The 14,366-nt window shown below is 42.2% G+C and overlaps 1 protein-coding gene across 2 annotated transcripts in view; it reads left to right on the plus strand.

The window, feature by feature from the left end:
• LOC117043333 (ADP-ribose glycohydrolase MACROD2-like) overlaps positions 1-14,366 on the plus strand; it is a 125,044-nt gene that overhangs the window by 5,160 nt on the left and 105,518 nt on the right. Inside the window, exon 2 of one of the 2 annotated variants that reach the window (XM_033142883.1) lies at positions 9,779-9,832. The exons of the other annotated variant lie outside the window; for it this stretch is intronic. Coding sequence (XP_032998774.1) covers positions 9,779-9,832 — 54 coding nt within the window. The remainder of the gene's footprint in view (positions 1-9,778; positions 9,833-14,366) is intronic. 2 annotated transcript variants of the gene reach the window in all.

Here is a 14,366-nt window from a genome sequence, read left to right on the forward strand (position 1 = left end):
CTACCACAGTGGCAAAGGCGAACCGGCTTATACTTGAGTCAATAAGCTTTCCCACATTTTTGTAGGGAAATTAGGTGCCTCGGCTTATATTTGGGTCGACTTATACTCGAGTATATACGGTATTTAGCATCCTGTTTCCTACAATGCCCAAACAATATGAGCATCACAAGCAGTGTGGTAAACCAGTGCTTCAGCAAATGGAAGAGATGCTCACCTAAGGCGGAGGCATGATCTTAACAAAAATAAGCTGAGTTTGTTTTTGTTTTTTTCCTGTTACTCAGTGAGTGATTAAAGCAGTTTTCACCAGCCTCTTCAGATGCTTGCTGAACTACAGTTCCCATTACAGTGGTACCTCAGGTTACAGACGCTTCAGGTTACAGACTCTGCTAACCCAGAAATAACACTTCAGGTTAAGAACTTTGCTTCAGGATAAGAACAGAAATCGTGCTCTGGCGGCACAGCGGCAGTGGGAGGTCCCATTAGCTAAAGTGGTCTTCAAGTTAAGAACAGTTTCAGGTTAAGAACAGACCTCCAGAACGAATTAAGTTCTTAACCTGAGGTACCACTGTACTCCCAAACATTGACCATTCTGGTTGGGGCTGATGGGAGTTGTAGTCCAAAACCATTGGAGGACACCAGGTTGGCAAAGGTTAGATGGATCAATACAGATATTAAAGAGAATGAGGTACCATATCTTGAAGAGCAAAAAAGAGCTGCTGCCAGCCCGAGCTGGGGAAAAAGGTGTGCGGGAGCCCCGCTCCACTTTTCCCAACTCAGGCTGGCAGTGGCCATGGCGATCAGAGCCGCATAAGCCACCCACGCTAAATAAATAAGCCCCCCCCCAAAAAAACTGGACATTTTCTTTAAATTGTAAAAATGCCCCTGGGTGGGCATGTTGGCCCCCCAAAAGAGGACATGTCCGGGATTCCCCAGACATATGGCAACCATAACAGAGAAAAAGAAAGTGAGCGGTGAGGTTTCCTAGAAACAATATGTATGAGGCTGCAGGGGGATGACGTGCAAAAGACATCATCATTTTCTGACTATTCCATAAGAAGATTTTGAGAGTCAAACAACTCTCTAGGCTTGGTTTGTATCGGGTCTCATGGTGGCAACTCCTGGTCTCATTATATTGTGTCTTCAAGCAATAGTGTCATCAGAGTCTCTGCGGAGATCATGGTCTGCACAATCTTTTTCAGGACATCTTCATCATCCCTTCCTTTAAATTCATCTGAAAGTAATATTAATCTTTTTGAGAGAGAGAGAGAGAGAGAGAGAGAGAGAGAGAGAGAGAAGCGGCAGCAGCAGAGAAGTCAAGGACTTGAATGGACTTGCAAGAAAATATATATTCCTAGAGGAGGCTCCCTAACAATACAAGAACAGCATGCAGACATTGATAAGGGTATTTGCCTGTTTTGTGATAGTACTGAAAACTTCCCTTCTCCTGGGTTTTTGCTCCAGCACTAAATTTACATCCTTTCTACAAAAGTAATAAAAAAAACCTGATGAAAATGAACACATTTCCTAAATGATTCCATTCTGCCTTCTCTTTTTACCTCCTTTTTCTTTACTCTTTTGTGAACGATTCTCTTTGTTCAGCTTCTTCGCTCTGATTTGCATATAAAGACACTTATAATTATTCTGGGCTGTCAAGATATTCCCTATCTCCAGAAGAACCTGCAGTTTTGCACAATGCATATGGTTACATGGTGCCATGTCAAAGAGCATGGGGCCACTGGGCTGGCTCTCTGACACTCAGATTACGTTCAGAAGGGATTCATGAATGTTTGTCTGTATTGTTGAGGCGTTATTTCATATCGTATATGTTCATAAAGTCGGAAAAAGGAGGCATTTCAAACAGTGATGAAATTGCTGCCTTGTCTGGGTTTTTCAATGGATAGGGCTCTCTCTGTGTTCACAGGAATGGCACATTTTTCTTCAAGGAGAAGTTAAGTTCTAAAGAAATATGTTTTAATATGTGAACCTTTTATTTTATTTTATTTAAAAAAACAACCAAACACACAGTAAAGAATAACCAGGATAGAAAATGGTTTGTCATACTTAAGACACAGATATTTCTTGTTATTTCAAACCCCACATATTAATAAACCCCAAAAGACATTTCAGATAGTAGAGCCAAGTCGAGTGATAATGAAACACAATGAATGTCACATCCTAGTGTTTTACAGCAACTGCTGTTCTAGGTATTGGGGAAAGGACCTACTTCATATGCTTATTTCATAAAGGATATTCTCCCCCCACCCAGAAATGCCAAGAAAGTAAGTTGAATAGTCTTGCTTGATTCCTGAGACTAAAGTCATCTGTGAAATCTACAGATCAAAGCTACAGGCTAGCTTTGACAATCTCATGGATGCAAACAGTTATTTCTAAGCAGCATGATTTAATAATAATGATTGTTTCCAGCTATTTCAGTAACTGCAGTGACTTTTGTCCAGAGGGACTCTTAACTCTGAAAGGTATTGGTGGCAGCAGTAGCAGTCAAAACAAAATAAAAAATAAAAAAAAATCCTTCCAGTAGCACCTTAGAGACCAACTAAGTTTGTTCTTGGTATGAGCTTTCATGTGCATGCACACTTCTTCAGTCACTGATTGAAACATTTTTATAACCATTTACAAATTGCTCATCAGTGAAAATATTCCTCCCTATTTTTGTTGGTTTCTGTAGCAGGATCATTCTTTTGCTTCTTCTGGTCTTGACTCCCTTCCATTCCCTTTGGAAAGGAGAACATGGATACATCACAATTTTTTCCAGGTAGTTGAGAAGAGGGAGTTTGTATTTCTCTCCAAATGTTTGATTTTCAAAACCGTATTATGAATCATGTGAGGACGTCCACTGTCTATATATGAACATTCATCACTTTGCCTCCTGAATGTCAGTATTTTGCAGGATTCAATTACATAACAGAAATGTGGGTTTCTGCAATCAAAGTAGATCAAGATGTTCTTGCACAAGAAATGAAGTTTTTTTTTTAAAGGACAATCAGAGCCGTCTTAAGGGGATCTGCCGCCCTGGCGCGGCTATCCCTCCGGCGCCCCCGCCATGCCGCCTCTCCGCCGCCTCCCTCCCGCGCTTGCCGCCCCTTGGGAGGGGGGTGGGCGAGCGGGGGGTGAGGGGCGTGGCGCTGGAGCGGCGCGGGGCTCTGCGCGCCCTTCCAGCGCTTCCGGGATGGGAGGCGAGGGCGGCCGGCTCGCGCTCCCGCGCAGCTCGCGCTCCGCGCGCAGCTGGACGGCGCGGCGCTGCTGGGCAGCTCGCGCTGCATCGGGCGGGCGGCCGGCTGCGCGCGGGAGCGCGAGCCGGCCGCCCTCGCCTCCCAGAGCCCCAGCTGGAGTGCTGGAAGGTCGCGCAAAGCCCCGCGCCGCTCCAGCGCTCCAGCTGGTGCTCTGGGAGGCGAGGGCGGGCGGCTTACAGCCCGCCCGCCGGCGCGCGAGTGCCCGCCTGCCCGTGGGGGCGGGGGCGGGTTGGGGAGGAGGAGCCCGGTATGCCGGCGGGCTCGCGGGGGCGCCCCCGGGGCGCCCAGCGCCCTGGCGCACCGCGCCACCGGCTTCTATGGATGAGACGGCTCTGAGGACAATTTACAGTTAGAAAAGTGGTGGAGAAATGCACTAAAAAGTATAGGATAAACAGGAAGACATATAACAACAGTGCATGGATGAATTCAGGATGAATTCTCAAAACACCTACCCACAAACAAATGTGGTGACTTGAAACGCCACCCTCCCCCAATAGCTGCTTTCTTCCCCTTCATTCTCTTCTCCACTCTCATATTTCCTTCAGTTTTACAGTGAATGAACTACCAAATACAAATTTCCTATTGAAATAAATGCTTGATAGTTTATTCAGAGACACACTGAATTTACATTTAGATCTTTGTCACCTAAGTGCATTACCTATTTCTGATTTACAAAAAAATCCCTAAGGCTAGATTCACTCAGCTTTTGAAAATGCCCCCCCCCAATCAATCAGTGACACAAAATAACTGTATGTAAGAATGGAAATAGTTGCTAGGCAGAGAGTCGGGTTCTTGCCCTGTTCATCTGTTTGTGTCAGAGCACTGAGAGCGGTTTCTACTTATGAGACATTATCTCAGGGATTATGAGACATTTCCTTTCTGGTGGCATATATGCATGGGTGTGTTGCAATTGGCTAAATTTGAATAAAAACCTCACACCTAGTAGCACCAAAAGGGAACACAAAAGTGGGAAAATAACCACCTTTTTTTAGCCTGTGTATTCACCATACCTTTAAAACTAATTTGAAGCACATTTTCCCCTCAAAGAATTCTGGGTACCGTAGATTACCCCTCAAAGAGTTACTATTCCACCCAGAAATCTTTGAGGGAAAGAATGTGATTCAAATGTGCTCTAAAGGTATAGTGTGTACTGTAACAATTTTGAAAGGGGTTAGCTTTGTTAGGCTGTTGTAGCAAAAACAACAAAGGCATATTACAGACTAACAAATTTATTGCACATGAAAGCTTGTCTCATAATAAATTTGTTTTTAAGGTGTCACAAGACTCTTTGCTGTCTTTGAAGCTGTCTTCAAAGAAGCTGCCTGCCTTCTTTACTAGATTGTTCATTCCCCTTTCTTTTAATATGCAAATAATGATGAGGAAACTATGGTCCTCCAGATGTTGTTGCACTGCAATTCCCATCATCTCTGATCATAGACTATGCTGACTGGAGCTGATGGGTGTTGGAGTCCAAGATCACGGAGGGTCACAAGTTCCCTGTTTCTGTGATACGGGGTTAAAGAAAAGTATGGAAGAGCTCTGATTTCACTCTAACTTTCGCCCCTCCTATAATTTGAAGAACAGCCTTCAATTTCCCACCCATTTGCTGTCTCCCACCTTTTAAGCTCCTCAGTAGTAACTCAGAAAGAGCAGGGAATGGTTGCAGTTCTGCCACCAGACATTTCAGTTAGCAGTCTCAAGTTAATCATAAGCTGTTGCATTGCTTCTTAGTGTCATATAATTTAAGGCCTTGAACTTCAGCTCATGGATTGGGGCCTATTATTGGGACACAGCAACAGTGCTGCCACCATACAAATATATGGCAAAAATTTAAAAGTGGGCCCTCAGGTGTATACTAAGGTGACTGGAATCCTATCAGAACTTCGTACGGCATTGCAGGAGTGATTCCGTTGTTTTTCTCAAAAATGCAAGGCCTTTGTGCCTCCGTATTACTGATTCTTCTGCTGCCACTTGAATATTTATGGGGAAAGAAACACAAGTAACTGCATATTTATTCTTATGGTAGGATCTTTGAATGGAGGCTGTGATCTGAGCAGACTGGAACAATTTTGTCTTACTTTGGATGCATATGGAATGGAAGCTTCATTTATACTGAGTGTGAGAAGACGATATTTATCACTCCATGTGCATTCTGTTGCAAAAGGAGCAATGCCGCATGTAAAAGGGTGCCATCTCAACCATGACATAAGACAAAAAAAGGTGTTGAACTTCTTAGGAATTGACTGCTAGGGATTTCTGTTTGGAATAGCTTCAAATGCTGCAAAAACGGACTTCGCATGTAATGAGACCAAAGTGTAAGGATGCTGTTACTAAGCAACTAGGAAGAGTAATTGCACAGATGCTGAGGTTTGGGACTACCGTGCACAAAAGAAACATTGCTTTTTAATATAAACTGTCACAGGAAGTTGGATTAAACTGGACCCGCATTCGTATTAGAAAGGTTACGGAAGACAGGGTATGTGAAGTCAGGGAACTGCAATTGTGTTTCTTTCTTCACTATCTATTAGTGATCTGCCCCAAATATTTACCGGTACCTCACTGAGATCTGAGCACTGACAAAAGAGGCTCCCTGCAAGCATTAACTCAGCCTTCTGCAGCCTGGCGCTGTCTAGATGTTTTTTGTGTCCATTATCACTATTGGGCTGTGCTGGCTGGTGCTGATGAGAGCTGTAGTCTGACAACACCTAGGGAGCAGATGGGGATGACTCCATTAAATCTGTGCTTTGAAATTCAAGGCAAATGGCTCCTGTCCATGCCCAGCGCAAGGCATCCACACTTTCAATGGGCTGTCACTTTTGCACACAACATGCCATTATGTACTGGCAAATGTGCCACAGGGATCCTCTGTTTGGCAGTTCAGAGGGTGCCAATCCAAGTGCTGAATATGGTTTAGAGTTGGCATGGCTAGGTGTTGCAGGCCTACAACTCCATCATCCCTGCTGGATGGAGCTGATACGAGTTGGAATCCATTAGCATTTGTAGGACCCAGGTTAGCCCCCCCCCCCGGTTTATAGGCTACAAACCCCACTGTTTTACTTATTGATTTGATCTCCAGTGGGTTTGAACTTTGACCTTGAGCATGTGGCTATTTGCTTATTGTGTATTTGAGGAAACAATATAGGTGAAACTTGAAAAATTAGAATATTGTGGAAAAGTCCATTTATGTAAGCATTTGTTTTCATTAGCTACTGGAGTTTAATATATGAGATAGACTCATGACATGCAAAGCGAGATATGTCAAGCCTTTGCTTTTTATAATTGTGATGATTATGGCATACAGCTGATGAAAACCCCAAAGTTGAAATTGTTAATTTAGGGTTCTCATCAGCTGTATGCCATAATCATCACAATTATAACAAATAAAGGCTGGACATATATCGCTTTGCATGTCATGAATCTATCTCACTGAAAGAAATGAAGCTTTCCACGATATTCTAATTTTTCAAGTTTCACCTGTAGTTTGGATCCAGACTAAATTAGTTTCACTGGCAGTGCAATCCTATACATGTCTACTCAGACTTGAGTCCCATTGAGATCAATGAGGCACATGCCGAAGTAAGAGGATACAAGATTTCTGCCTCATTTACCAATTGAAACCAGTTACAGACTGGAAAGAGAAGTGGCTGAATTGCAACTAATCACCAAACTTAAAACCATGGAGAAACCTGGTCTGAACAAAGACATTGGATTCTTATCTCATTATACATAACTAAGCTATCTTTAGCCATTTGCAGCCATTAAGAGTCGTCAACAGGTTTTCCACAACTATCATCTGATCACTCATTCCCACCACCCCTCCCACTCCCTCACTATATTTAAGGATCTGGTGACTTCTGTTTCAGTGTATCTGAAGAAGTGTGTATGCACACGAAAGCTCATACCAAGAACAAACTCAGTTGGTCTCTAAGGTGCTACTGGAAAGAATTTTCTATTTTGTTTCAATTGAAACCAATAATACTTGAGCCATGACTCACTATTCACACTTATGCTCCCTTGTCGTTATAAAACAGACTCAACGTGACTTACAAAAATGTTCATACAATGCATTTAAAAAAACAGTTGAAATTACCAAGATCAATTCCATACAAGAAAACCATAAGAGCAGGATAGTATGAGACCTATGGTACCTAACTTAGTCTGGATCTAGCCCAGTGAGAAAAAGTGACACACAAACTGCATTAGGACACTATAACTCTTCTGATAACTGGCTCCTGGGCATGTAGTTGGCTGCTTCTTTTTCTGTTTGGCATGCTGCTTGCAAAACGATCACCTGAACATTCTGCCACATGCATCAACTGACTGACAGAGCACCAACTTCGGGTTTGTGCCTGGGAGGCAGCATGCAGACTATGGTTTAACTACAGGCACGCCAGAATTTTGGCCGGCAAGAGGGAAAACCCAGCCGAGATACACAATAAGCACTTCAATATTTCATTTCCACCCATCTGTAGTTATGTGTGACTGCAGCGGCCAGTTCTAATCAAAATTGAGAGGATAAAGCTGGTTTTTCTCTGATAAAATGTGGAAGTGATTGATGAATAGCGATAGCTCTCTCTTGCCAAGTAGAAGTTTTAAACGGGACTAAAACTTACTGTTTAAGCCTCAAACTTTTACCATTATCAAATAGGTGCAGAATTCCACAAGGACAGGTTATAATTATGCGAAACTTCGCAGTTGATATACAAGGGATAAATATGGAGCAAGGAGATCTAGAATGAGAGATATAAGGGCTTCTTGACACCCTATTTAACATGGATATCCTTCTGTTAGTTTTTTACCACTCTAATTTGCTAGCGTGGTGTCATATTTAGCTATAGCTTGAATCAAGTTGTAGTTTAAGTTGCAAGTTTTATTAGTTATCTGCTATTAAGGAATCCACAGTGTTTAATTCAATTTTAGCACGGGTTTCAGTTACTTGAGTGGTACATAAATTTTACAATTGTATCCTGATAATCCCACTAGTGTGTTAGGTTAAACAACTTTCTTGGTTGAGACACTATTTTGGACAGTAAAATAGCTCAGCAGGACATATAAACAACTGTAAATGCCAACATGTTTGTCCAAGTCTCTCTCTTTTTTAACGATGGCATCTTACCTTGCCTCATGTTTGTTCCTTTGCCTCTCTATTAATGTAGTTTATCTGCCCTAAGCTAAGTAGAACGTGTTGTGGAACATACTTTCTCATTCTTTAAGTGTTTGCACACAAACCACATCTGAGTACTCGTTTGATATACACATGTGAAAGGAGGGCAATTGGGATAGCAGGCTAAGGTGGGAACCGAGAGAAGAGACATCTGGGAACTGATGGGAATTAAATGAGTGGAAACAAGAGAACTGTGACTGAAGGAGGAGGAGGAGGAGGAGGAGGAGAGAGAGAGATAAAAGGAAACTGGAGAAAGACAAAACAAGTGTTGGAAAAGTAAATGAAAGATGAGATTCAGCAGTGCAAGGAGCAGCTGCTCTTCTTTAAGGTTGTAGGGGATATATAAACACAAGGACCCCTCCTTAGAGCAGAATCTAGTGCATTTGTCATGTTGCTTCTGTTCAAGTAATTTATTTGGTTAAGCAGACGCTGCCCTGTGAGAGGACATCTCAGAATGCTTATGGGATGTGGGTTCTGTATAACTCAGCTGGAAGCAGTAAGCCAGCCCAGGTGAGAGAAGACTGATTGTTGGACTTAATGTCCAATGGGGGCAAGGGTTGTACTATCAAAACACTGAGGGTTGTGCCCACATGGGTTGTGCCACTTCATGTGCCCACGTGAAGATCACGGAAATGTCCAAGCAGTAGCTTTCCACATACCTGCCTTAACAAGCTCTGCCATCCTCTCTTCACACACATTCACAATGGGGTATCAAGCATGTTGACATCACAGATTAATGTGGACCCTCTAAATCTTTGAAACCAGAATGGACTAAAGCACCAAGTACAACTGGTTCCCCCTTAGCAAGTTTTTGCTGTCTTTGCAAGCATGACATTAATATAGTGGCTCAGGCTGGAAGTTACGTCAAACTATGACTTGAATGAGCCCTGTGCTTAGGTGTCTCTTCTCCGTATCTCATGTGCCCTCACTGACTTCCTCTACTGTGGTAAGTAATAATTGGCCATACCCAAACTGGGTTTTGGTTTGCATGAACCATAGCTTGCCTGCAAACTGAACTAAAAATCACAATGTGTTTTTAATTTCACTTTTGGTTTGTGCAAATCATAGTTTGTCCACTTCAGATATTTTGGCAAACATTAGTTTTCTGGGAACCCAAAGTTTGTTTATATATGGTAACTCCAAACCATCCAAACCATGGTTTGATGTTACATCTGAAACAAGCTGTTCTTATCTCCCATGTAAATGGCATTTTGAGAATGTTCCACATTTATTAACATATATGAGGTAACGAAGTGCCTTAAGGTCGGATTGCAGACTTGATAATGATGCAGGTTTGGGCCATAGGTTCTCGGTAGTTAGGTCAATCTAGCTAGCTACCCTTTTGTACCATTTATTTTAACAGATTGTTGTAAAGCAATAAGAACAAATAAGGCAGTGCATTCTGCAAAAGGAAACAGTAAGTAACATACCCTGTGCCAAAAAAATGTTTTCATATTTAAGACTGCAAAAACATATGTAAATTGAAAACAGGATTGTCACCTCTTACTGTACTTAAGCAGTATACAGAAACTCATGATACTAATTAGTAGATGTATTACTACAGCAAATATGGTGTATAAAAGTAAAATAAATTAAAAGGAGTGGATGAAATTGAAAGGAATAGGAAGGCTAACATTTTTCTTTTGAGTGTAATGGGTATAAATGGATCTATATTTAAAGGGTGTAGTATATGGTCCGCATATACATTAAAAGGGCTGCCAACATTCTGGAAAGGCGTTAGAAAGTATTATCCTGACTTTCTTCCATCTGACAGAAAATATTGTCCATAATAAGAAAAGCACTGGACTTTCTAAACCATGGCTGACTGGAAAGGACTTTTCTATTTTTCCTCCTCCTGAAAGTTTAGACAGACTTAATATTATCATCAGGCTGCTTCTAGGCTGAGACATTTTTCTGAATACTGAGGTATTTTAAGAAGACAACTTGTTAGTGGATTAATAGGAATTTGATGAACCATGATACACCTAATATATTAGATGTCTAAAATGATTTTAACCTTATGAGCCATCTGTAGACTGTTTCAGAATGTCTGTTTTCTCACGGAGGTTCCTTAAAAATGTTACAGTCAAGGCCTAGTTCACAGTGGCAATACTGTCTGAGCTACACAACTTCATACCGCTGCTATGGTGGAGTGGTGGTGGCATGATGGACTACATCTCAGTATAAAAATAATTATTTAAGCATAGAAACGGACATTATCTGACAGAAGGGTTCAAACTTCTAGCCACTCTTCAAACACTCTGGCCAGACTCTCCCTGGGGAAAAGGAAGGAGAGAGGCTCTGCAGCCAGATTGTGGAGTGTGTGGATAATCAATTTCAAGGAGCTGTTAGAGGAGACACCAAGTGCTGGCCTGAGACATTTTGCTGCTTGAAGAGGAGTGCAAATGGTCCTTACCCCCATTATTATATTTTCCTCAAATTGTGAACTTGAACTGTGGAATTAAAATATGTATACTAGGGTCATGTATTGTAGAGTTTCACTTAACTAACTCTTCACAAAAGTCAACAGAAATTGTGCAAACTCGGTGCTAGCAGATTCACAACCTAAATGTGACAATAAAAGTAACAGAAAGAACTGTTTTCAAAGATGCGCGTGCTACCAGGCCCAACTTGTTCATTGCAATAACTTATGACTTGAAGGGCAAACTGCCCATGAGGTTAAATGTATATTTGCATCTAAAATGCAGGGTGAGGTGAGCTGCTTTTTTGTTGTTGTTTCTTTTTTTATATAAAAACACACACAAATAACATCACCTGGAGGCTGATAACTAACATCATCAGAGCCAGCATGGAGAGGATTTTTTTTTTTAAAAAAAAAATCCTTTCCTGCTGACTCCTGGAGTCTTAAAGAAAATTCCTCCTCTAAAGCTAGTATTTGCTTTGGGGAGAAATCCCCAATTGCCTTCAGTCAAAGGCATCTTTAATGCTTTTGTCGAGTTAGGTCCACAACGATACCCAAAAGCAAGTCAGCATTTTATAGAAGCCCAAAACCTTGAACTATGGTAAAGTGGCAGTATCTACTCACATTTCCATATCTAACGGCACCATCCTATACATATCTACTTGGGGATAAACTCCACTACCGGTAAATTCAAAAGTATAATATCCCAAGTAAGTGTGCAACATAAGAAATGCACCATCTATTTTTGTATTGAATGTATTGTTCAACTTATGCAAACATTATTGTTCAGTCGTTCAGTCGTGTCCGACTCTTCGTGACCCCATGGACCAGAGCACGCCAGGCACGCCTATCCTCCACTGCCTCTCGCAGTTTGGCCAAACTCATGTTAGTAGCTTCGAGAACACTGTCCAACCATCTCATCCTCTGTCGTCCCCTTCTCCTTGTGCCCTCCATCTTTCCCAACATCAGGGTCTTTTCTAGGGAGTCTTCTCTTCTCATGAGGTGGCCAAAGTACTGGAGCCTCAACTTCAGGATCTGTCCTTCTAGTGAACACTCAGGGCTGATTTCTTTGAGAATGGATAGGTTTGATCTTCTTGCAGTCCATGGGACTCTCAAGAGTCTCCTCCAGCACCATAATTCAAAAGCATCAATTCTTCGGCGATCAGCCTTCTTTATGGTCCAGCTCTCACTTCCGTACATTACTACTGGGAAAACCATAGCTTTAACTATACGGACCTGTATGCACACATACAAACACATAATTTTATTTGTATGCCCTATTTCCATAGTTAAAACCAATAGTAAATTCATAATTGCCAACATAATAAAAGCGGTCAATTCATAAGCAATAAATAAAACATCGAAAAGTACACAACCAAATTAAATAATTTCCACATAAATCATATTAAGATCTAAAATAAAGATTAAAAAAAACAGATGAGGCATAATGAGAAAGAGATTGAAATGAATGAGGCATAATCAGAACATGTGATGCTAGCAGGTTTCTCCAGGATTTGCAGATGGTGTGATTTGCTTTCATGGTTAGGTTTTATAGGGTATGGATTTTCTCTTACTTCAGCATAGCTGGTTACACTGGGGATTCCCCCCTTGCTCCTGAACGTGGAGGGAATACACGAAAATCATAGCCGGAATCTATGAACACAATGAATAGTTAATGCAACATTGTGTGTGCAAAAACGGGGGGTAAACTCCATCAATATGAGTTGACTTTTCGAGAGTCGGTCATGTGAGCAGATACCAAGATGAGCATAGAATCTTGTTCAAAGCCTAATCCTTAGAAAAGCTAACCTGGATAATATCCACAGATGACATGGGTAAAAGTTACACATCCTGGTATAACCTTCCCATTTTTACAAGCTCCTAGAAGAATTTCAAAATGCTATTGTGCGAGTGGCAAGCACTGCATCGGAATTATTACGAGAGTAAGCCACTAATGCTAGGAATTTAATGAGCATTAACCCCTTATCCGTTGCAGCCAGTGTGGTGGGGCTCACCTGTAGCTTACCTTGAAGGCACCAAGATGGAGCAGGGCAGCAGTGAGGCTGGGACTGTGTTGATGCCCTGGTGGAGCCAATCCAGCACTCCATCAGTGTATCTGCATGGCTATGACCTTCCTGGCCCCCCTGCAGCAGCTCCCAGGTAACTTGCAGTGACACTGGTAATGGAAAGACAGCTTTACCTCACTCCCTCAAACCACCAGCTGCTACTGGATCTTATTGTAAATTCTACATGACGTCTAATTTTGGCTTTATCCCAGAGTGTTGGGATGTGATTGGATGCTAGGAGATGATTTATTATTATTATTATTATTATTATTATTATTATTATTATTATTAATTTATACCCCACCCATCTGGCTGTGTTTCCCCAGCCACTTTGGGCAGCTTCCAACAAAATATTAAAATACAATAGTCCATCAAACATTAAAAGCTTCCCAAACAGGGCTGCCCTCAGGGCTGTGTAAATTTGTTCAATAAAAAATATTAAAAAATAAATAAACAAACAAACAGGGCTGCCTTCAGATGTCTTCTAAAAGTCTGGTAGTTGTTTTTCTCTTTGACATCTGGTGGGAGGGTGTTCCACAGGGCGGGTGCCACTACCGAGAAGGCCCTCTGCCTGGTTCCCTGTAACTTTGCTTCCTGCATGGAGGGAAACATCAGAAGGCCCTCGGCACTGGACCTCAGTGTCCAGGCAGAAAGATGGGGGTGGAGACGTTCCTTCAGGTATACTGAACCAAGGCCATTTAGGGCTTAAAAGGTCAGCACCAACACTTTGAATTGTGCTCGGAAACATACTGTTTCAAGACTGGTGTTATGTTGTCTCGGCGGCCGCTCCCAGTCACCAGTCTAGCTGCCGCATTCTGGATTAGTTGTAGTTTCTGGGTCACCTTCAAAGGTAGCCCCACGTAGAGCACATTGCAGTAGTCCAAGCAAGAGATAACTAGAGCATAACCCACTCTGGCGAGACACTCCACAGGCAGGTAGGGTCTCGGCCTGAGTACCAGATGGAGCTGGTAAACAGCTGCCCTGGACACAGAATTGACCTGCGCCTCCATGGACAGCTGTGAGTCCAAAATGAATCCCAGGCTGCGCACCCGGTCCTTCAGGGGCACAGTTACCCCATTCAGGACCAGGGAGTCCTCCACACCTGCCTGCCCCCTGTCCCCCCAAAACAGTACTTCTATCTTGTCAGGATTCAATCTGTTAGCCGCCATCCATCCTCCAACCGCCTCCAGACACTCACTCCAGATTTATTAGATATTATCCTTCCTTCCTCATGTCTGTGAATTCAGCAGACTGCCATCCCTTTGCAGCTTAAAAGGGAAGCTTAGATAGGCTAGTGTTAGCCTTTTGGTTTAAGTAATCCTGGATAAGGCAGACTGGATTCTCTTGGTATTTCTCCATTTTCTCCCCTTTAAAATAACAACCACACCAAAAAGAATCTTGTAAAAGGTTAAAAATATATATATATATTTTTACTCAGTATACTGCTTGAAGAGTAACAGATA

The sequence above is a fragment of the Lacerta agilis genome, chromosome 3 (assembly GCF_009819535.1).
Source record: "Lacerta agilis isolate rLacAgi1 chromosome 3, rLacAgi1.pri, whole genome shotgun sequence".
Lineage (NCBI taxonomy): Eukaryota > Metazoa > Chordata > Lepidosauria > Squamata > Lacertidae > Lacerta > Lacerta agilis.